The 22,813-nt window shown below is 34.1% G+C and overlaps 1 protein-coding gene across 1 annotated transcript; it reads left to right on the top strand.

Moving 5' to 3' along the window:
- Positions 1 to 3,141: 3,141 nt before the first annotated feature.
- LOC143915137 (27 kDa hemolymph protein-like) lies at positions 3,142 to 20,792 on the top strand. The gene is made up of 6 exons (XM_077435584.1): positions 3,142 to 3,391; positions 3,753 to 3,913; positions 19,751 to 19,863; positions 19,949 to 20,112; positions 20,197 to 20,471; positions 20,543 to 20,792. The coding sequence occupies exons 1-6, from the start codon at positions 3,346 to 3,348 to the stop codon at positions 20,660 to 20,662; spliced, it is 879 nt and encodes a 292-aa protein (XP_077291710.1). The 5' UTR covers positions 3,142 to 3,345; the 3' UTR covers positions 20,663 to 20,792.
- The last annotated feature ends 2,021 nt before the right edge of the window (positions 20,793 to 22,813 follow it).

The following is a 22,813-nucleotide window of genomic DNA, read 5'->3' as shown; positions in this document are numbered from 1 at the left end:
GATTCGTCGTTAACGTAGGTCGGGGTTATCTATCTCTTTCACTATAATGTAACCCTGGCACATGGTAAAGATCTTTCAAATCTCTAACCCCGACCTACGCTAACGAGAAGTCGATGAATCGATTTTAATTTTCTCCATTTTTTGACTTTACTTACAACTTCACTTTACTTGCAGTGACGGCCACTGGTATTTGAGGAATATAAAGAGGTCACAAAACCAAATTTGATCTTTAAACATTCACACACGTTCACACATAGCGGTTATGACTTATGAGAGTATTTTCAATACAAATTAAGCGCAAATGTAGAGAAACTTACACAAGACAAAATGTTCGACTTCCGGTTTTTTGTATTAATTAAAATCACTATAATTATTATACACATTAAATATCAAGAAAATAAAAATAATTCAAAAGCTCAAAATAAAATAATGAAATATTGTTTTAAAAAAAATACTACTTCCGGTTTACGAATTCTGTCCAAAACCTTATCAGCTCTAAGTTATTACATAAATTTAAATATAATATAAAAACAAATATAAATTTTCAGCTTTATACGTTCAGGGGTGTGGAAATAATCGTGGTCACAACATTTTTGAGGAAAAATCCCACTTCCGATTTATAAAATTTAGCGATTGTTTTTTTTTTATTTTCATCACATTGATGCAAGATTTATACTTGATTTTTTTCGAGAAGAGCACACATGTTTAAGGGGTTTAAAAAATATAATATTGGAAGAAAACACGAACAAGAGTAAACTGCCACTTCCGGTTGACGGGTAATCACTAAATTTTATACATAACTTATTTAGTATTAAGCTTAAACTTCTAAATATAAAATTTCAGTTCAATAAACCAAAAGGCTTCGGAGAAGAATATAAAAAGCCTCGATTCTCTAATGTAAAAATGCTACTTCCGGTTCAGGTAAAAATATTCAAAAAATATAGAGTACAAAATTTATTTTTTCTATTACATGTAATAATTATATTACGCTTCTGTACAAACATGCAGAACTAACCTCGCCTGTTATTATCTTCGCTACTCAAGGGCAACGACCCAATTCGACTATTCCAGAAGTATAATTTTATCACTAGATCGTACACCGAGCAAACTTGAGTCACAGCTGCACACTGACCTCCATGCCAGTGGAAACTTCCTTCGAGAAGTATGATCTCGTTACCCAGAGACAAAGGATAACCTCGAGCTCCTGAAAACAGGATGAAATCACTGAACCAGTATGTAATCCAAAGCAGCAGACTCATACGCCAGTTCAACCAGCCTATCCGATAAAGCGGGCGACTAGCCCACTTCCCCACGAATTCAATGTAATTGCAGTAAACTTGTATACTGAACAATAATAAACAATCCTCTTAAAAACTCAACCGAGTTTCCATAGGCCAGGACACTGGTCAACACACTTTCCCGCATCCTAAATATTGTTTGATGATCAATATTTGTAGTTGGCCTTGAATACTACTTATCTACAATGTGTTAATAAAAATGGGTATATACCAGTATAAATAAATAAACAAATATTCATGATGTAGGAATATAGCACGACTTGTGCTATTACGAATCAAAACCTGTGATCTCATACATTTCACACCAATCATCGTCGCTCCTGCACAAACATGCATAACTCAAGGCCAACTTCGACCATTCCAGAAGAAAGAGTTCATCGCTCGATCGTAAAACGAACGAAACCCAACAGTGACGTCATCAGGCAACCGCGACACATGTCCTGAAAAGAAATTTACGCGTGGCACGCTGACCCCATAGCTATAAACCACACGTGTACCAAGCACGCGCCTTGAAAATAGGTCAACAAGTGTCCTGAAAACGAAGACAAAGCATCTTCATACGGCACGCCTCGAGCCAGACCGTATATAAAGCGACGCACCAGCTCCCAGCACCAGAGTGAACCTCTGGAGTTCAACTAGCTCACTGCTCCGAAGCTCAACCTCTTCGTACATACAATAACCATTGTAACGATTGAACAAAAATAAATGATCCTCTTACAAACACAAACGGTGTTTTCTTAGACCGGGACACAGTCAACACATCTGTCCCGCGTACTAAAATGATTTCAAGAAAAATATATTTGTATTTAGAGGGCAGATGCTACAAGTTTATCCAGCTGATTTTAATTGTTTCCAATTTTGCTACGATTTCCAATATTTATTTTAGTTTTTATTGAACTGATGAAATTCGGAAATTCAGGAATTCGTGCAAGTCTATAAAGGGCTCGTTGATTTTCAAAAATCTTATCAACTGCCCCACTCAAGCACATCACTGGAAATATGTACATACTAGTGTTGGGCCCGTTGATTTCAACGGGTGGTTTCGAAAAGGAATTGAAACTCGAATAAAAATAAAGTTAAAGATATTGAATCGACTGGTTTTGGAAAGAAATTGATGCACAAATGACAAATTACGAAGTGATTACGAATTACGAATTACGTTTTGTGCATCGCCGACCCCCCGACGCCTTTGCCCCCAGCGCCCCCGATGCCTCCGTCGCTCCGGGGCCTTCGGCCCCAGCGTCGCCGACGCCTCCGGCGCCGCCGACGCCTCCGGCGCCCCCAGCACCCCGATGCCTTCGGCATCCCGAGGGCTTTGACCCCAGGAGCCGCCGACGCCTCCGGCGCCCCCGGCACCCCCGATGCCTTCGGCACCCCGGGGGCTTCGCCCCCAGCACCCCCGATGCCTTCGGCAACCCGGGGGCTTCGACCCCAGCGCCCCCGATGCCTTCGGCATCCCGGGGTCTTCACCCCCAGCGCCGCCGACGCCTCCGGCGCCCCCAGAACCCTCGATGCCTTCGGCACCGCGGGGGCTTCGCCCCCGGCGCCCCCAAAGCCTTCGGCACCTCGGGGGCTTCGTCCCCAGCGCCCCCAGCGCCCCCAGCGCCCCCAGCGCCCTCAGCGCCACCGACGCCTCCGACGCCCGGAGCACAAATATGAAAAATATGAAAAATTAAAAAAAAAGGAAAAATATGAAAAAAATGAAAAAAAAAAATTTTTGTTCCCCATACTGGTTGACGGTTGATCGTCCGTCACATATATACAAATATACATATATACAAATATACAAATATATTTAGCGACAGTCCGTTTTTATATATATTATTATTATTATAGTGCGATTATTAGCGTATGCTGATAATAAAATGTGCTAGGACCAAATTGTCAGTCATGTAGTAATGTCAGTTGCGCGGCTATCGCGAATGGTGTTGGTTGTGTTTCTAGCTATTAGAAAATAAGTCAATAATAAATAATAATCTGTCCATTTAAATTATACATTTTTGTTTCATAACTTAATAAACTTTTTACCAATTTATTTAATATCAAAATGAAGTGCATATTGGGAATATTTATTTTGTCATTGGCATCAGTAGGTAAGTGAAATCCTTCATCTTTTTATACATCTCATATTTTCCGATCGATCATTTTAATCTAATACAAAAATTAATTGATAACGAATAATCAATACATTAGTACTATTATCGCTGATCGACAACCATTTTTTGAAATTGGGTCAAAAGCGTCAACAGTGGGTTAGTAGAATTTTATAAATGTAATTCAAAGTAAACGAATTTCACGACTTAAATTTTGTAATGGTCAAAAATATCACATTTCAATTCAAATTATTTATTGGTGGTTTTATTAAATTATGAAATCAGTGCAACTGTAGTTATTAATTTTAAGATTTCCCATAATTGACTTTGTGTAAATTGATGATTCGTTCCTTAAATTAAGGTTTAACAGAGAACACCGATGATATCAACACAATCAAGGATGCTATCGGTGATGTTCCTGGTCTGGACATAAACGCGTTGCCGTCCGCCGAAGAAGCCCAAGCAGTCTTCAAACAAAAATGCATTAAAGAAGCAAACGAAACCGCTTACGACAATGCAGTGGTTGGTGTTGATGAAATTTATATTTACGTATTGCTGATTTGACCTTTTTTAACCCGACACTGCGAGTCGACGCTCGGACGTGTCTTTGTTCACCAATTAATATGCGCACATTGTTGTTTAGTATTGGGAATATTTTATTTGAGTCTTCTTTTCACACAAATATCGGATTAGATTACAGACAATCAACAATTGAACCGTGTAGTTTACATAGATGATAAGTCGAGCTTTAAATAGACAGGTTTTATCAGTATATATTCTATGCTAAAAGTTTTCTATAATATTCATATATACTTATTTATCAATAATATTCATTGATATCTCATAGCAAGTCAACATTTGACCATCACAAAAGTTAACATTGTTAGATTAACTTATCATATACATCTAACTAAATATTGTATGTTGAATGTAGATAGGTGCGATTGAACTTTGTAGATATGTATGTAGGTGTGATTTGTAATTTTGCAATCGTTTGCAGTTTGTCAGTGGGGTGGTTTTTTTTTTATTCTAATAGATAACTCTAGTAAAAGAAAATAGTCAAAAATAATTTTGATTTTTAAATGCTTTTTATTATTACGAAATTATGTTCGCAATACATCTTATATATATTTTAATAGCTACTGATCTACTGATCATTTTCTATTTTACAATTTAATTTAATTTGGTTAGTAATCATAGTATTATATTATTCTAATGTTAATCTACAGCATAATAGGAAAAAGAGCTCAAACACCTATTTACAATTCTTATAAATGCTCATAATACATCTAATACATAATATTAATTAAACACTCTAAAGTCGATGACCTAAAGTAGATTGTGTTTAGGTAATCCGTGTGTTATACCTGAAGGGTATAGACATTTTGTTGTAATCACCGAGACTCTTCACAAGTGTGTTAGTATGGTTATTAGTGATTCTGTCATAGAATCTACTGGTTAGTTTGTTAGTAATGTCTGTAACAAACGGTATATTATATATGGCATACAGTTTTTTCAAGTTAGTATATATGAGTGTATTATAAATTATTTTTAGGGATTTATTTTGTATTACTTGGAGCTTGGAAAGGTTAGTATTCGAGGCGTTTATCCATACAGATGAAGCATAGGTTAATAATGGTAATATGAACGCGCGATATAATTTTATTTTATTTTGAGTTGATAAAGAACTATGGCGATTAAATATTGGATATACCCCGCATCGTCTTGCATTTCGCTCCCTCAATGCAAAAATAATTTAATATGCTTATTTAGTATGACTTTTTCTAAGAATTTTCTTTTTCGAACAAATTTACTTTGTATAATAAATATGCGGTTTATCTTTAACTTTTTATGATTACGGGAAAATGACTTTTATATATTTTAAGTGGCGTATCAAATGAAACTACTAAGATTTTAATCATTTACATATCAAATCAACATCTGATCGTTGTCACCTTTGTATCAAATCGTATATTATTATCTTGTAACGTGCACCGATAATCACCACCTTCGACCTTACATAGTCATACGTTGCGAATCCTTTCAATGAAATCGTTTGAGATGTACGTATAATTAAATGACGATGTTTTTTCGTGTTTCTTTGCATTTTGATCGTCGTAAATAAATTTGTAATTTATTTTTTTGCTAAATGAAATTAACGCCGGTTTAATCGTGTAATTTTTTTGATAACGCCTGAACGGCTATCTGCATTCGCCTTTGAACCTTTGAAGTGATTAAAACATTATTCAACGCACCAAACAATAGAATCACTGGTAAATGAATCATAATGAGTAAGTGTATAAAAATATCATTTTAAAAAGACTCTGTAGATAGATATATATACAAATACATATGTTACATTTGAGTTGGAATATATTCCAAGTTGATTCATATAGCGAATTACATACATTACAACTGGTCAAAATATATTACAACTGAAAATACAGTTCAACCACAAGATGGTACCAGGTTAGATGGAGAGGTTCAGATTTCGTGAAAACGTTACTCGACTAGTAAATTGAGTTGGAGTCACATTTTTGTTATGAACACATTCTTAGAGTTATCGTAATACGATACTCACACCTAATTCGTAATACTTAGCAAATATTAACGCATACTTGAATTCTAAAGCATTCGTAAAAACATTAGAGCTGACAAAAATCAACTGTTGTATTAAAACTAGCGCACATTGTTGAAAGCGCAAAAGTGTATTTGTGTAGAGATATAATTTACAAGTTGACTTGAATTCAAATATGAACCTAAAACGCCAGTTTGAATATATTACAACTGAAAATAGACGTTGACTGTAACATTTATATAATAATAAATAGACCTTAAAGATAACTTACAGGCAGGCCTTAGTATTGTATCAAAGTTATGAATTTTTGAAAACAGCAACTTTAGTATTTTCATTTTTATTTCAAATATTAACACATTATTTAATTCTAAAGCATTCGTAAAAACTTCAGAGCTGTCAGCATTGTTAAGTTATAATTGAATGACCTACAACGTAATATATATATATATATACATATATATATATATATATATATATATATATATATATATATATATATATATATATATATATATATATATATATATATATATATATATATATATATATATTATAGAAACTTAATCATAGTAAATACTAGCAGATATAGCAGTTGGCATAGTAAGTTTTATTACCAAAGCAAAACAATTAGATACTATAAATTATTGAATAATTTCAATTAATAATTAGAGGTAATAATTAATATAATAATTAGTCACAGTGCTATCCATTGTTCGGCAAACCTTTAACAATGCATTTACAACCTTTGAACAATACACGGCCCCCTCAGGCTCCGGTGACTATTCATAATAATTAAATGATTCATAATGACTAAAAAGCTGAATAGTGTTTGTAAACATAATGTAAACAACAAATGTTGGGTTAAAATGAGGTATAATATTTATACAGATTTTACCCTGAACGAGCATACCTATACAAATAGGCTGATTCTATTAACAAATTCTGTAAATATTAATATTTAGAATAATACAAAGAAAATATACTCTCACGTTATAAGCAAGATTAGAAATGAAAGTACAGTGGAAACAATCTTACAAATTGTATATATGTACATTATAGTAATCTCTTCCCCTTGTAGTTTACCCCAAATGCATGTACTATAAATATTTAATATCTAAAGTACATTTGGATGATGCTTTAAATGCTAGAAAAACCGATGAACTGATGAATGTCTCTTTGAAAAAACGAGTTTTTGCAATTGTTTATTGAAATTTAAAAAAATCATTAAGAGGGCTGGACACCGGCGCCTTGTCCATACAAACGTATTACACTTCTCCCTTCCTCAATTATGGCACCAGGGAAACTATTTTTTAATATGCTATGGATATCCACCATTGGGATGCATCTATCGTTTTATTTTTTTGATTAGTTATTTTTTATATGAGCTAGGAGCCGCCAAACATCTATAAAATCGCCTCTTTTTTACACCCACGAAAAGAGTCCAGCGTGCTTATTTAACGGTCGATTAAAAAAAAAAATACGCGCACAGGTGCATAGAAAATATCTTTCTCATACCGATGATGAAATTTTTTTAAAAATTGGTCCAGTTTCGGAGGAGAAAATTGAAGAATACGAAACCTAGATTTTGTCGATTTAAAATACGTATTATCTTTTCGAAGCGCAACTGTCGCATTCACTCAATATGTATGTATATTGATATATATTGTCGCATTCACTCAATATATATATATATATATATATATATATATATATATATATATATATATATATATATATATATATATATATATATCATCATCATCATTTACAGCCATTCGCCATCCACTGCTGGATGAAGGCCTCTCCAACACGCTTCCACTCGTCTCTGTTTTGCGCAACACTCATCCATCTCATTCCGCACATTTTCCTAATTTCTTTCACCCATCTTCCTTGCGGTCTTCCTTTTACTCTTTTGCCTTCTCTCGGGTACCATTCAAGCACTTCTTTTGTCCACCTTTCGTCCATCCTCCTAGCTACGTGACCCGCCCATTGCCATTTCAATCTCTTCACTCTATCCACTATGTCCACTACCCTTGTCATATTTCTCACCCACGTGTTCCGCTTCCTGTCTTTCCTCGTTATGCCAAGCATACAGCGTTCCATACTTCTTTGAGTGCATTGGATTTTATTTTGCATCTTGGCGTTCAGTGTCCAAGTTTCACATCCATACGTCATCACTGGCAAAACGCATTGATCAAAGATCCTTTTCTTCAGGCAGAGTGGCATTTTTGATTTAAAAACAGCATTCATCCGTCCAAATGCACTCCACCCTAATTTCATACGTCTCTTTATCTCTTCATTTTTACTACCAGACATGTCAATTATTTGACCTAAATATAAATAATTATTTACTACTTCTACTGGTTTATCATCTAAGGGGATGCTATCAGGCATGCAATAACTATTGAACATTAGTTTAGTCTTATCTACGTTAATTTTTAATCCTACTTTTCTACTTTCCCTGTCCAGCTGTGTTAGTCTGATAAGTAGGTCAGCTGAATCACGAGCTACTAAAACTATATCGTCTGCGAACCGAAGGTGACTCAAAAAGCGACCATTGATGCTTACTCCGGCTGTATCCCAATCCAATTTCCTGAAAACTCCCTCAAGCACCGCATTGAATAACTTGGGCGAGATTGTATCTCCTTGTCTTACTCCTTTTCCTATGCTAAATCTATCTGTATCTGAAAAAATTTTAACCGAAGCTGTGGCATTCTTATATATTGCAGCTAACAGTCCCACATAGGGTTCCGGCACTCCCTGTGTTTTTAGAGCGTTAAGTACTGCATTATGACTAACTGTATCGAAGGCTTTCTCATAATCGACGAAACCTAGGCACAATGGCCGTTGATATTCGTTGGCGCGCTCGATTAGTTCGCCAACTACTTGGAGGTGGTCCATTGTGCTGAAATTTGCCCTAAACCCTGCCTGCTCTATAGGTTGGTTCTCGTCGAGGATATTCTTCAGCCTTTCTGTAATAACCTTCGTGAAGAGCTTGTAGACCGCTGAAAGTAGACTAATGGGTCGGTAGTTCTTGATATCGCTTTTGTCGCCTTTTTTGTGTATTAAAATGATAGTTGCGTTATTCCATCCTTCTGGTATAGCTTGGTTCTGGATGCATTTGCTGAAAAGCCTAGCTAAGATATTAATTAGGGGGGGGCCGCCACATTTTAGTAAGTCAATGGGAATATTATCTTCCCCTGGGGATTTACCGTTCTTTGCAGTTTTTAGCGCGGCCTCTACTTCGCTAGGCAATACTGCAGGAACCCTTTGGCCGTGTGTCGATTCCAGAGCGGGGAATTGGCCGTTGTCGTTCTCGTATAGTTTTGCATAGAACGTGTAAACTCTGTCTATGATTTCTTCTCTATTCCTAATTATTACTCCGCTCTCTGATCTGATTGCGATCATTTGGTTTTTGCCTAAGAAAAGATCCTGTTTGCACTTTTTCAGGCTACGGTTATTCTTAATGGTATTTTCTATTAGCTTGCTGTTAAAATCCCTGACATCCCTGACTATTCTCTTTTTAATTTCCTTATTTACTAGATTGTATTCTTGCTTATTATTATCCCTATCTAAATTCCTTTTATGCTTAATTAGGTTTTTTGTTTCCGCTGAAATTTTGCTTAATTTAATCTGTTTCCTGAATCCACCTAATTTCTTACCTGTTGAGGTTAGAACCGAACTAATTACAGTGTTCAATTCCTCGATGTCTGCTTCTGGGTTTAATTTCCCGTATCGATTTCCAAGTTCGAGTTCGAATTCCTTTTTCCTAGACCTTAGTTGAGCGAAATCTGGAGAGTTACTGCATCCTTTTATTAATTTCCTACGTTCGCAATTTATATTAATGGCCATCTTGGCACGGACTAATCTGTGATCGCTACCTATATCTACTTTACTTAAAACACTAACGTCTTTAACGGAGTGCAGGGCATTTGTTAGGATGAAATCGATCTCGTTTCTGTCTCCTTTAGGACTCTCCCAAGTCCACTTATTGTTGGTGTTTTTCCTGAAAAATGAATTAGTGATAAAGAGCCTGTTGTGTTCTGCGAATTCTATGAGGCGATCGCCTCTGTCGTTTCTTTGGCCGGTACCAAAATTGCCTACTGCTCTTTCTGTATTTGCCTTTTGTCCTATTTTTGCGTTAAAGTCGCCCATGATTATTTTAAAGTGGTGACGGCTATTATCGTATGCGTCCTGTATTTTTTCGTAGAAGTCTTCTATTTCCTCGTCTGGGTGGCTAGATGTGGGGGCGTACACTTGGAAGATTTGACAAGTGTACCTGCTCGAGATTCTTAATACTATATAGCATATACGTTCCGATATGTCGCTTATTTCTATAATATTTCTTTCTATTCTCTTATTGATAAGAAACCCTACTCCTCCTATTCTACCATTTGGTAGCCCTCTCCAGTAGAGACAGTTACCACTTTTTAGGATTATTTGGTTTTGCTGTTTTCGTCTTACTTCACTAAGTCCTATTATATCCCATTTGATATTTTCTAATTCATTCTCTAATGCAAGCACACTTCCTTCACTCGATAACGTTCTTACATTGTACGTGGCTAAATACAGGTTTCTATTAGCTAAGCTATCATCCATCGTCACTCTTACCTTGTTGGAGGTTTGGATATTATTTTTCTCGCATTTATCCAAGATGTGTTGAGAAAAAGGCGGTACTTGAGAGAGATTTCCATTCAAGGAGTGAGTTCTTACCGCCATAGACTCTTCTCTGTGGTCAGCTTTGACAGATAGTCATCCTAGGTATCACTTGGATCACTTATGAGTTATTACATGCCATTTAACAGGGTTACTTTGTAAGTGAAAGTAGTTAGTTATGATAATAATAGATTAGCAATTGTTATACTACTTTTTTACAGATCTTTATCGTGAGACGCCTCTTTGGAGACAACGGATTTATATATGTGAGTGCGGTTTGCAATTTAATATTTTAATAATAAATTTAGTAAAGAATATAAAATTACACGAATTACTTTAATATAAATTAAATATGAAAAAGAACTATTAGACAGTTGGGAAACACCGTTTCTGTTTGCTATTATTCTATTAAGTAAAGTTCGTTAAAAATTTTTGTCTGAAAGCAATTATGTGGAAGATTTATTGCTTCTGTGGGACCGAATTTTGACTGGCGAGCAGGGACCCTTATTTTTTTGTATTCAGGTAGGGAGATGTATCTCGTTCGTATACGCTTTTGTAACTGACACAAAATTAACACAAAATTTTTCGCAATCACTGATATTAAAAACGCTGTTAACGGCCGATCGTCTGTTTATTTTTACACTTAAATTATACTAGGATGCAATTAGTAAAATAAGTGATTAGATGGTTAAATTTTTAGATTAAATTTCGTGCAATAGCCGGGTTTAAGCGAGTAATAGCGGGAAGAACGCAGAAGCACGTCTTCCCCGCATGACACGAAAGACCGAACTCCCATATATATATATATACACCGGCAGTCACATAAAACGGAACGCTTGTGAATTTTACGACTTCGAGGCCATTAAAGGATTATCCCTTTATGTGTAGGGTTTTTAACGACCAAATATTCTAAATATGATTGTTTTCTAAGATTTGAGTTCAGTTTAGTGTGGGTTTTCAAGGAGAAAGCATCAAATTCGAATTTTAACACGTCAACATGAAAAAACGAGCTCAGTTATCATTGCAGAAGAGTGTAAAAATCGCGACATTGGCGAGTTCAGGATTTTCCTTTCGGTCAATTTCCAAGAAAACGGGATGTTCTATATCGACTGTTTCGAGATTACTGGAAAAAAAAAAGAGAATCTGGAAGTTTTGATCGTAAGAAGGGGACCGGACTGAAAAGATGCACATCGGAGAGGCAAGACCGTGTAATAACCAGATTATCTTTACAGCAGCGATTCAAAACTGCTGTAGGATTAAGAACAGATGCATCTTCACAATTTTCCATGGAAATCAGCGACTCAACAGTAAGAAGGCGACTCAGAGAAGCTGGACTGTACGGTCGGAAAGCTGCAAAAAACCCATTACTAACCAAGAAAATGAAAAACAATCGATTGGAATGGGCGAAAGCACATGAAAATTGGAGTCCATCAGATTGCCAATGAGTGATACTTTCCGACGAATCAAAGTTTAACCTCTATAGTCCTGATGGTTTTCCGTATGTCCGAAGGAAAGTTGGCGAAAGGTATAATGAAAATTGTACCCTTAAAACTGTTAAGGATCTTCCAAGTCAAATGGTCTGGGGATGCTTTTCGTACCATAACATTGGACAATTGGAGTTTCTACAAGGTGCCATCGATGGAAAAAAATATAAAAAAATTTTAGAAGAAAGCTTTGTCCCATCGATGGAAAACCACCTTTCATATTCCGATGATATAATTTTTCAAGATGACTCTGCCCCTTGTCATCGAGCTAAATTGGTGAGTATTCATTTTATTTGATAGCATTGAATATAAATTATAAAATTTCAATCAAAAAACTGAATTTTTTTTTTTACTTTTTTTTAAGTTCGGGACTATTTACAAGAAATGGGTGTAAAGACACTACCATGACCTGGCAATAGTCCCGATTTAAATCCAATCGAAAATTTATGGATGTGTATCAAGTACAGGATAAGGAAGAACAATGTTTCTACTCTTAAATCGTTGAAAGAAATAATAGAAAAGATATGGTACGAAGACCTCCCAATCGAAAATTTAAAAACTTTAGTAGATTCTATGCCAAACCGAATAAAATAAGTTATAAAATCGAAAGGAGCCGCTACAAAATATTAATTTCTTTTTTATAAGTTGTAAATAATAATATGTGACTGTAATAAAATTAAAAATGTATATGTATAGTGCTATTTTCATTTCAAATTTCATTTAACCGTGAAGTCAACGCACGGTCGTAAAATCTGCCCTCCATTAAATTTCTCCCCAACTCATCTTTATCACCTTTTATTTTCACGTTTGGTGTTACACGAATGCACTATGATACAACCTATCATTTAAATGACTTTCAGTTTTGGTTTTATATAAGATTACCGAAATTTCACGCAAAAACATGTTTCGCTTAAGCGTTCCGTTTTATGTGACTGCTGCTGTATATATATATATATATATCGAAGAAATAAAAAGGCAACAAACTTAAGGTTTCGGGTGTACAGCCCTCTTAAGGTCACATCCGAAACGGTACCTCTTTACAATAAATTGTGTATGGACCACTCGCTGTAAGCTAACTATGGATATACGTATATGTATATTAACTGCATTTTAATTCAATTGAAATAAATTGGCGGTGATGATTTTAAATTTGCGTTGAACATTCCGCAAACATTAAATTTCACACAGCAGCTCATTGCGAAAATGAAAGTACATATGTACATACATAAATCGAATTATGAACAAATCGGAATCCATTGTGCAACAGCAAACCGCGACTTTGACAGTAACTTGATTATAGTTAATCTCAGATCTACACATGTATACACATATTGTCACGACGACCTGCTGATTGAGCTGTAAAGGTGAAGGTTCAATAGCTCAATCGGATTATTAGCCCGGATATTGTGTATATAATATATTGACCGGTTCGTATGTAAATATCGATATGTGTATATACGTGTACACGCGCAAGCGCTTAATGGCACTTCGCTTTTCCACTGAAACTCTCATCGTCGTGCCAAAACGCGTGACAGAGTTGCGAAAAAACCTGATCGGCGAGAAAATGTGTCCTCGCAATTATCGCAATTATTCGCACGAAAGACCTGTCTTGTCCTTTGGTCGAAGCAGAGTGATGTCAAAGTTCTAGGACTGGACCTTTGCGCATTCGACTGATTGCTGTAATATTCTTTTCAATTATTCATATGATATGTAACGATTTAATTTGAATAGTAAACGTTGCGTTAATATAGAAATAAACGGGTAATTGGATAACACTGTTCGACAAATGACGACTTTTAAAATGTTTCAGAGACGGGATATGACTTTTCTTATAGATCTATGCCCAGTGAACACGAATCTGGTAATAAAAAGTGTTGATTGGCTCGAGATTCGGAGATATATGTGTTTTTTAAATCGCGCGATTTTTCTATATCTTGGTGTTGTTCGGTCGATTTCTCAAAATCGGTTAATTTTCTGTTCAAAATGAATATTGGAATCTAGAGTCGGGTATTTTATCTTTCATTTGTAGTACTTTTCAGCTTTCAAATCTCTCTAAGTAGTCGTCCAGCTCAAATCAAAAGTCAAAATTACGTATTTTCACTTGGGATTTTTTCCCACTGTTAATACTATATTATATTGAGTATTTTATTATAAAAAAATATTATATAAAAATATATAGAACTCACATTGAGCATTTAGAAACAATCCAGAAGCGTTTTTTGCGCCATTTATCCTATAAGACTGGTCTTAAAAAACTGTTACCATCTTATAATGACAGACTTTCTTTTTTCCATATTGCAAGTTTGTCTCAGCGTAGAAGGGTTTCTGATTTGTTAATTCTATATAAGATTGCTAATGGTATTCTTGACACATCTGTTTTAAGCGAGATTAATTTTAACGTTAATGCCCGATTCACCAGATGCACAAATCTTTTTTATCCACCAATTTGTCAAAGCAACACCTCTTTCAATAGTGCAATTGTTCGTATATGCCGTATTTACGATAGCTTAGATGATTGTCCTGACCTCTTTAGTGACTCTTTTGGTATTTTTAGGACAAAGGTGAAGAAAATAATATGTGGTTGATTTGCTTCTTCACCCTTATAGTCTTTCTTTTTCTTTTTTACTTTATCTGTTTCTTTTCTTTTTTTTAAAATCTTGATGTTTTTGTAATTTTACTTTTTTATATCACCATGTGGTGCTCACTGTAAATGGAATATTATATTTTTATTTATGTTTATTATTATTTTTTGTCTCATTATACAACTTTCTTTTTACATTTTATTCTGTATGTGTGCCTATTTAAATAAAATAAAAATAAATAAATAAAAAATAGTGGAAGAAAAGTCGAGTAAGAGTAAACTGCCACTTCCGGTTGACGGATGCTTACCAAATTTTATACATAACTTGGCTTTAAGCTTAAACTTCGTTGTATTTTGAGCGTGTACAAAGTAAACAAGAATACTACCCGCTAAGCCTTTACAGGTAGCATTAAAAAAAATGCATTGAATATGGGTCGTGTAATCCTTGTCATTCATTTGTCAACGTTTGTAAAGATTGGTTTACACCGGAATTTCTGAATTTACAACCATAGCAGAATTACCCGATGAAAATCCCTAACTGCTGAGAATTTTAGATTGTGGCTTGGCATTTACATAGATTGTGGCTTGGCATTTAGATTGTGAGCATTACATTTTACAAACAATGAAGAAGATGGAACTAGTTTTGGAAAAATACATTTATTAATAGATTCCTTTTGTTTATTTTATATTGTTGCAAGATATATTAGAGTGTCTAAACACACCTTTACAAAGCTCTAAATCCTCGGCGGTAGTTATCTAGGGTTTGTTTGGATTAGTTACAATTTTTATACCTGTTTTCTATTGGGTTTCTGAATAATTCTAGTTGGAAATTTTCAGCATGGCGAGCTCTCAACAGAAAAGACGTCTGAGCACTCAAAGGGTCAATAAATATTTGAAATTACTGCATATTAATTCCAGTGATTATGTGTACTTATACATATATCACTTTTGATCCTCAATTCACCTTTCACAACCACATCAAGACAGTCGCTGACGTTTCCTTTCGTCGACTTGGATTTGTTTTGAGATATGCTCGGTTATTCTCCAACCCCCTTGTCTTCTCGCTTGTTAGAAGTAAGCTGAGTATAATCCGATTGTGTGGAATCCGCATGAAGCAAATTACTCTCTTACGATTGAAAAAATGCAAAAAGCATTTCTTCGTATTTGTAGCTTGTTTTTATTTATCGGAACAGGCTGCAGTCGCAAGGCATTCCCTTCTTTGTATTTGTACTTATTTTTAATTTTAAGAGGGCTGGACACCAGCGCCTTGTCCATACAAACGTATTATACTTCTCCCTTCCTCAATTATGGCACTAGAGAAATTATGTTTCAATATGCTATGGATATCCACCATTGAGATGCATCTATCGTTTTATTTTTTTGATTAGTTATTTTTTATAGGAGCTAGGAGCCGCCAAACATCTATAAAATCGCCTCTTTTTTACACCCACAAAAAAGAGTCCAGCGTGCTTATTTAACGGTCGATTTAAAAAAAAAATACGCGCATAGTTGCACAGAAAATATCTTTCTCGTACCGATGATGAAATTTTTTTAAAAATTGGTCTAGTTTTGGTGGAGAAAATAGGAGAATACGAAACCTCGATTTTGTCGATTTAAAATACGTATTATCTGGTCGAAGCGAAACTGTCGCATTCACTCAATATATATAAATTGATATATATTATCGCATTCACTCAATATATATACATATATCGAAGAAAGGAACGGCAACAAAATTAAGCTTTCGGGTTTACAGCCCTCTTAATTATTACTATAAAGTTTTTTATGATTGCGTTATATGCTGTATTTTTTTTACTTTTGCTTTTTTTCTATCTATTATTTTTTAATTTTTTTTTTCTCACTCTATTATTTTATTATGTAGGCCATTGTGGCGTATTAGGTTCTTTCTGTATTGCCACAATGGTCCAAAATGTTAAATAAATAAATAAAAATAAATATGTTAGGTACATCATATTTAATAAAAATCGCCTAGTTTAAAAGTATTTGCAAAATGCTATTACGAAATGTGTACATTTGTGGGAATGTCGATCCAAACTTATTAAGTTTATTACAGGTCTGCTTGTGTACGTACAATACAAGTAAATATGCAAATGCAAAACATCACTCGCAATTGATTAAAGTACATATCTCTGTTTATTATGTGTTTTGCTACGCAAAAGGGATAATGACAGATCGAATATGTATGCACATATGAGGTCACGATGACATCTCTTTTATCACGCAATTCATTTTACGAGCTTTTATTATTATTTGTTTTTTTGTTTACTGAAGCTCGTGTGCTTGTTTTCGAATTGACGCATCCCAAAACTTCTTGATTGTCTTCGCCATGCATCTCATATGAGTCATTTCTGTTTTGCCTTTATCGTTTTGTCATTACTGTTCATAGCGGATGTTGCGGTTCAGGTATTCCATGAATTACACGGCCGTATAAATAAGCGCACTGAGAATTGTATGTACATAAATGGGAAATTTAAACAAAATTGTGTGAGCAAAAACGATGATTCGATATGCAGTACATACATATACTCTTCCAATTGGTTCAAAAAAAATCCCGGATAAACGATTCTACTAATTATCAATTTATGCTCGGCAAAATAGTAAAAAATTTATGAGCGTGCTTATAAATATTTTTTATACACATCTATTCATCTGTAAAATATGTATGTATGAATTATTCACATTGCACAAATAAATTATACATATTTTATTTGATTATATCAGTGCTGTGGTGTCGTAAAAAAAATCAACCGACTCTTACTCCTTTTCATCTTCTTTAATTGATAGTATTGATTCCCGGAAATATGCACTACATTGCACTGAATAGTAGCGCAGTTTCGAGAAGTCGTAATTTTCAAAGGCGCTCAAAAATAACTTACGCAATAGAATACCACAAAAAAAGGTTAGCCCATTCGGATAACATACGAATACCCTCTTGACGCGTTTTACTAACCTCTTCTTATTTGTGGAATTCTATTGCGTTAGTTCTCCAAGTTCGGATGTCTCGAGAGTGTTTTTTTCCGGTCACCGTTAGTATTAAGGTCTGACCGCACTATGCGTCTGCGACACGAAAGGAAGCGTGCGGCCAAATATTGTTTGTATGAAATTTTTGCCTTTGAGTTGCCTTTTGTATCAACTTTGCCGTGTTGTGTCGTGTTGCAGCAGTCGACGGCCGTATAGTGCGGTCAGACCTTTACACTAGTATAGTACATAAGTATGTGAAAACTAGTCTCCACAAGCAAATCCGCTAATAAATTGAAATTTAATAATCATAGATATAATATCGCTATGCTGTGTGTCTGCGTTAGATAACGCTCGCCGTACTATAATAGTCGTTACGATTCGACATACATATGTACGTCACAGCCAAGACAATGCCAACAAAATGAACGAATATAATAACAAAAGAAAAAAACTTCTATATATACTGTTTGCTACCAATTTTTTCTCTAGGTTAATAGACGACGCCAAGTCTCTTAACATTTGGCGCCATCTATTGAAAATGTATTTAATTGATTAATTTTTCTATTGGTATTTATATTGTTTATATGTAGGTAGGTAGGCATTTTTACCATTTTTTTTTTCATATTAACCAATTAAATATAAATATTAAATTAAATATATTTAAAAGGTATTTGAAGAAAATTGGACTGACACATTTTTTTTATTTAATAACTTGATTTGCCATAACCCATTCGATGATATTCCATCGGGCACTAGTTATAAATAAAATCGTCGAATTACACATATTTTGATGTGTTCTGGCCAAAACCGATGTTTTCTCCGTCTCATACTTTTTTATTATTAAATTCATTTGTTTATTTATGAAATACATCCACATATATGAATTTATTTAATTTTTGTTTATAACTATTTCATTACCAATAATTCAATAAATAAGGTTACAGTTCAATTCTTAGTGAGTTTTTTAAATTCTTTTAGTTTTTTATAATTTGAAAATCGCTATTGTTATTACTAACAATTTTATACGTTGGTAAGAAAAGTCAATCTCGCTAAAATCTTTCAAGTGGAGTCGGAGTCGGTAAATTTTGAAGCCAATCATCAACCCTGTATTATATGAAAAAGTCTTCACAAAAGAACCAAATAGTTTCTTTGGCATTTCATGACGCGCTTTAAAATATTATGTTTTTTATTTTATGAATTATAAATAAGTATTCATATAAATAGCATCAATTAATAGAATCAAACATTTAAATTTGTTTTTTTTTACAAATAAATGAATACTAATTTTTTTCGTATCTATCTACATACATACATATTTAATTGCATTAAACCATGCTACAGCTTAAAGTGAAAAAACATATTCTTCCCAAAATAAGGCAACAAAACTTAACATTTAAGTCACCTTTTTACTTAATATAAATTTACTTATTCTTATTAATTTGAAGGCCTCAAATTTATATCACAAACAACGCTATTTATTCTTAAAAACAACAAAAGAAACAATTGATTTGGAACTCACTTCATTTGTTTTTGTAAGATAAAGAGAACTATTCAAATAAAACATACCATAACTGTTTTTAGTTTAGAATGTGAATCTTGACAATAGTGTTATATGAACAAATACATAAAAATAATAAAAATATGGACGTTTATCTGCTGTGCAAACCACAGTTTTCAACTTAAGACATTATACCTTACTCATGGCCATTATATCTTATACTAGACGCCTGTACATATGTATGAACAAATAAAACCATGTATTTTAGATATTCAATGTCAACGCAACATTTCCAAAAGTACGATCGGGTCTTTATTATATTTATTATACATACATAATGACCCGTTCAATGTGACCTTGTTGAACCCGACTACGAATAAGAAAATTCACATCCCAAATTGTCTAGTTCGTTTGTATAAGAATAAATATACAGTTGAGAGTCCATATTTTGACCTTTGATCAATCATTACAATTCTTTTTATCGACGTGTTTCTTTTTTTATCTGTGAAATTTGACCCAGATCATATTAAATTAGAACTGTTCTCTTGTGCATTCTCACAATCATAATTTTTGTTCATAGAAAGCAAAGGACGACGTCCAAAAATGCGTACAAAGTCTCATCAACGTAGACGAGCTCAAAGCTGAAATCGAAGAAGCCAAACCGACCGGAGATTTAGACGTCGTTTTCAAAAAGTAACCATCCCGTCGAACATTACGCACGTCATATTATATACTCGATCGAATATTTATAAACATTTTGCATTCATCAAAATTACAGGTATTGCAGAAAGTCACCTTTGTTGAAACAATGCATTTCAAACTTCACCGATGCCATCGAACCTTGTTTGACTCCAAAAGAACGTGAAAACAAAAAAATTGTCTTGAACATTACAGAAAGTCTGACGAACTTCATTTGCTACAAAGAAGGAGACAGAATTGCTCGTAAATTACAACACTCACAATAGAATATATATTCTTTTATGCATTATACAAAGTTGACTTTATTATTATTTGTGAAATTTTCAGTCTTCATCGCCGAAGGCGGTCCAGAATGTTTGATGGATAAACAAGACGCCATTCAAGTCTGTATAAACTCTTCCATGTCTAAATACATTCCGACGGAGACACCATCTCTTGAAAACCTCCCCGAATTGCTAATGAAGTCAGAGCAGTGCGACGACATGGTCAAGATGCAAGATTGCATCGTCAGAGAGTTAGAAGGCTGTAGCGAACCAACGCCGGCTAACATAGCAGAATCTCTCTTCAAGTTCATTAAAAAAGTTACACCATGTGGAAAGGAGGTCCGTACATATACATATATTATTAAAAAATACTTTTTTTTCTTATTAACAGTTGATGATTTTTATTTCAGAGTGTGGCTGCGGCTCGCGATGGGTCTAAATCAGCACCCAACTCACCGTCTACCAGCTCCGGGAATACAGTTGTTAAATCATCAATGTTGTTAGCTGTTTTTGCAATATATTTTATATAAATAATTAGATTAATTTTTAATATCTGCCAAATATAAATCAATGTAATAGAATGAATTATTATTTCTTATGTAAATAACTATCGAACAATAATATAATACTGCATATGTGGAAGTATGCCATTATTACATATTTGTAATTATTTCATATATACCGATATATCCTCATTGAATTATGATTCATATTTCATTCCAAGTCGGTCGTATGGGGATTGGGGATTGCAATACCGGTTTACCATTGAAAAATTGACAATATTTCGCCATCGGTAATTACCGGTAATTTTAAAATTTACTGGTTATTACCGGAAACTATTTTACCGCGACTTTAGTACATACACAGACCAACCAATCAATGCAAACAGACAATATTGTTTCAATTATGATCCAAACTTTAAATAAATAAACGGTACCATTTATTTCCAGACAAATTAGGTATTTATCACGAAATTATACAACGACGATTTTGGGCCAACGTTTTAACCAGCAGGATAAAACCAGTAGCGTACAAAATATCGAAATAAAAATTAAATTTAAAAATTGAAATTAAATATCAAAATTAAAACTATTATTATTATATTAAAATTAAATTCAAATATCGAAATAAAATTACAATCAATATATTAAAATTAAAATAAAATATTGAAAGTTAAAACAGAACATGCCCAATTTAAATAAATTTTCGAGATTGACCTAAAATTAGATCATCAACAATCACATACAGGTAATCCTCGACTTTTGTTTGTCGAAGATGTTTTGACTTACGAAGATAAGATCGAAAAAAATCAAAGAATTATTATTTTTATTTCCCCGTAATGCGCAGTTACTGAGAATATATCATGTATTAGTATGGGTGATCGAGCGATCGTCGCAATCCAGTGCGTTGTCGGTACATCAATCGAAACTTTTTTAGTCTTCAATTGTTTCTCTCGTCGAAATAAATCAATTAATTAAATCATTTCAGAGGTAAAATTTATCGGATAATGTCTTCAATTGTTTCTCTTGTCGAAATAAATCAAATAATTAAATCCATCTCAGAGGTAAAATTTATCGGATAATGTGTGATTATTAATTTTATTTCGACGAAAGAAAAAAAAACCCTTTGACAAATCACCGACATCCGACACTGACGTTTTTTTTTTTAAATATTCCACAGGCCGAATAACAGTAGTATATCGTGACGACTTTTAAGAAACAACAACCAGGTTTTTTTTCGCTCATAATCAGAAATTATAATATTTCTCTGGTTGTAATGCGTATCATTGTTGTAATTCAAAACATCAACGATGATCTAATTTTAGCTCAATCTCGCTCTTTAGCTTAATTTTGATATTTAATTTCAATTTTTATTTCGATATTTTGTACGCTACTGGTTTTAAAAGTTGGCCCAAAATCGTCGTTGGTTTGGTTCGTACGCAGCATAAAACATTTCGCCCTGCAAATAATTTTATTTTACTACCGCCATCTATGTTTAAAACTAATAAACAAACGGTGGATAAAAATCAACGACTATCTCGCCGGGCAGATTTCAAACGCGTCTTACACGATATTTTTGCATCGTAATGGCGGAGGATCCATTTACTTATATTGATGACCAAAATGAGCAATATGGCAAAGTATGAAAACGATCGGATAAGAGGCAAACTTTTTCCTGAATTGTAATCGTAAGTGAAATGTAAAGGAGGTATGTAAATATGTAATAAAAAAAAGTGCGCCTCTCTAAAATAGCTCGCACGGCAGATTCTGTGTTCGCCCGGCAAATCTAACGTCAAATGGATTACCAGTCACAAAAATAAATACCTACCCTAACAACCTAATCTTAAATTAATAGGGCCCACTCTAACTTAACCTAACCTTTAAATAAATAAGTGTTGGTTGCTAAGATATTACGATGTGTGGACCTTGAGAAGAGTGGGAATGGACAGGAACTATCAAAAATTATAATTTCACTGATAGGGAAAATGTAATTGGATGTTATTTCACTGAACTACACCCAGTGAAAATGTAACTGGTTATGATTTCACTGAAGCGTCAAATTTTATTTTTGTACTGGCAGCCCGTTTGACGTTTAATTCTGTCGTTCGAGCTAAATCAGACTATCGGAAGTTTACCGGTTCATGAAATTTGACGGTACATTGCAATCCCCAATGTGGATGG

The sequence above is a fragment of the Arctopsyche grandis genome, chromosome 1 (genome assembly GCF_051622035.1).
Source record: "Arctopsyche grandis isolate Sample6627 chromosome 1, ASM5162203v2, whole genome shotgun sequence".
In the NCBI taxonomy this organism is placed as follows: Eukaryota; Metazoa; Arthropoda; class Insecta; order Trichoptera; family Hydropsychidae; genus Arctopsyche; species Arctopsyche grandis.
The sequence above is the reverse complement of the archived record's forward strand: the minus strand, read 5'-3'. Positions and strand labels throughout refer to the sequence as shown.

Excerpts from the sequence above, each read along its gene's own strand:
- LOC143915137 (XM_077435584.1), top strand. The coding sequence starts at position 3,346 with ATGAAGTGCATATTGGGAATATTTATTTTGTCATTGGCATCAGTAG. Across the intron at positions 3,392-3,752 it reads TTTGTCATTGGCATCAGTAG|GTTTAACAGAGAACACCGAT; the intron begins GTAAGTGAAATC and ends CCTTAAATTAAG. Across the intron at positions 20,113-20,196 it reads AGAAGGAGACAGAATTGCTC|TCTTCATCGCCGAAGGCGGT; the intron begins GTAAATTACAAC and ends TGAAATTTTCAG.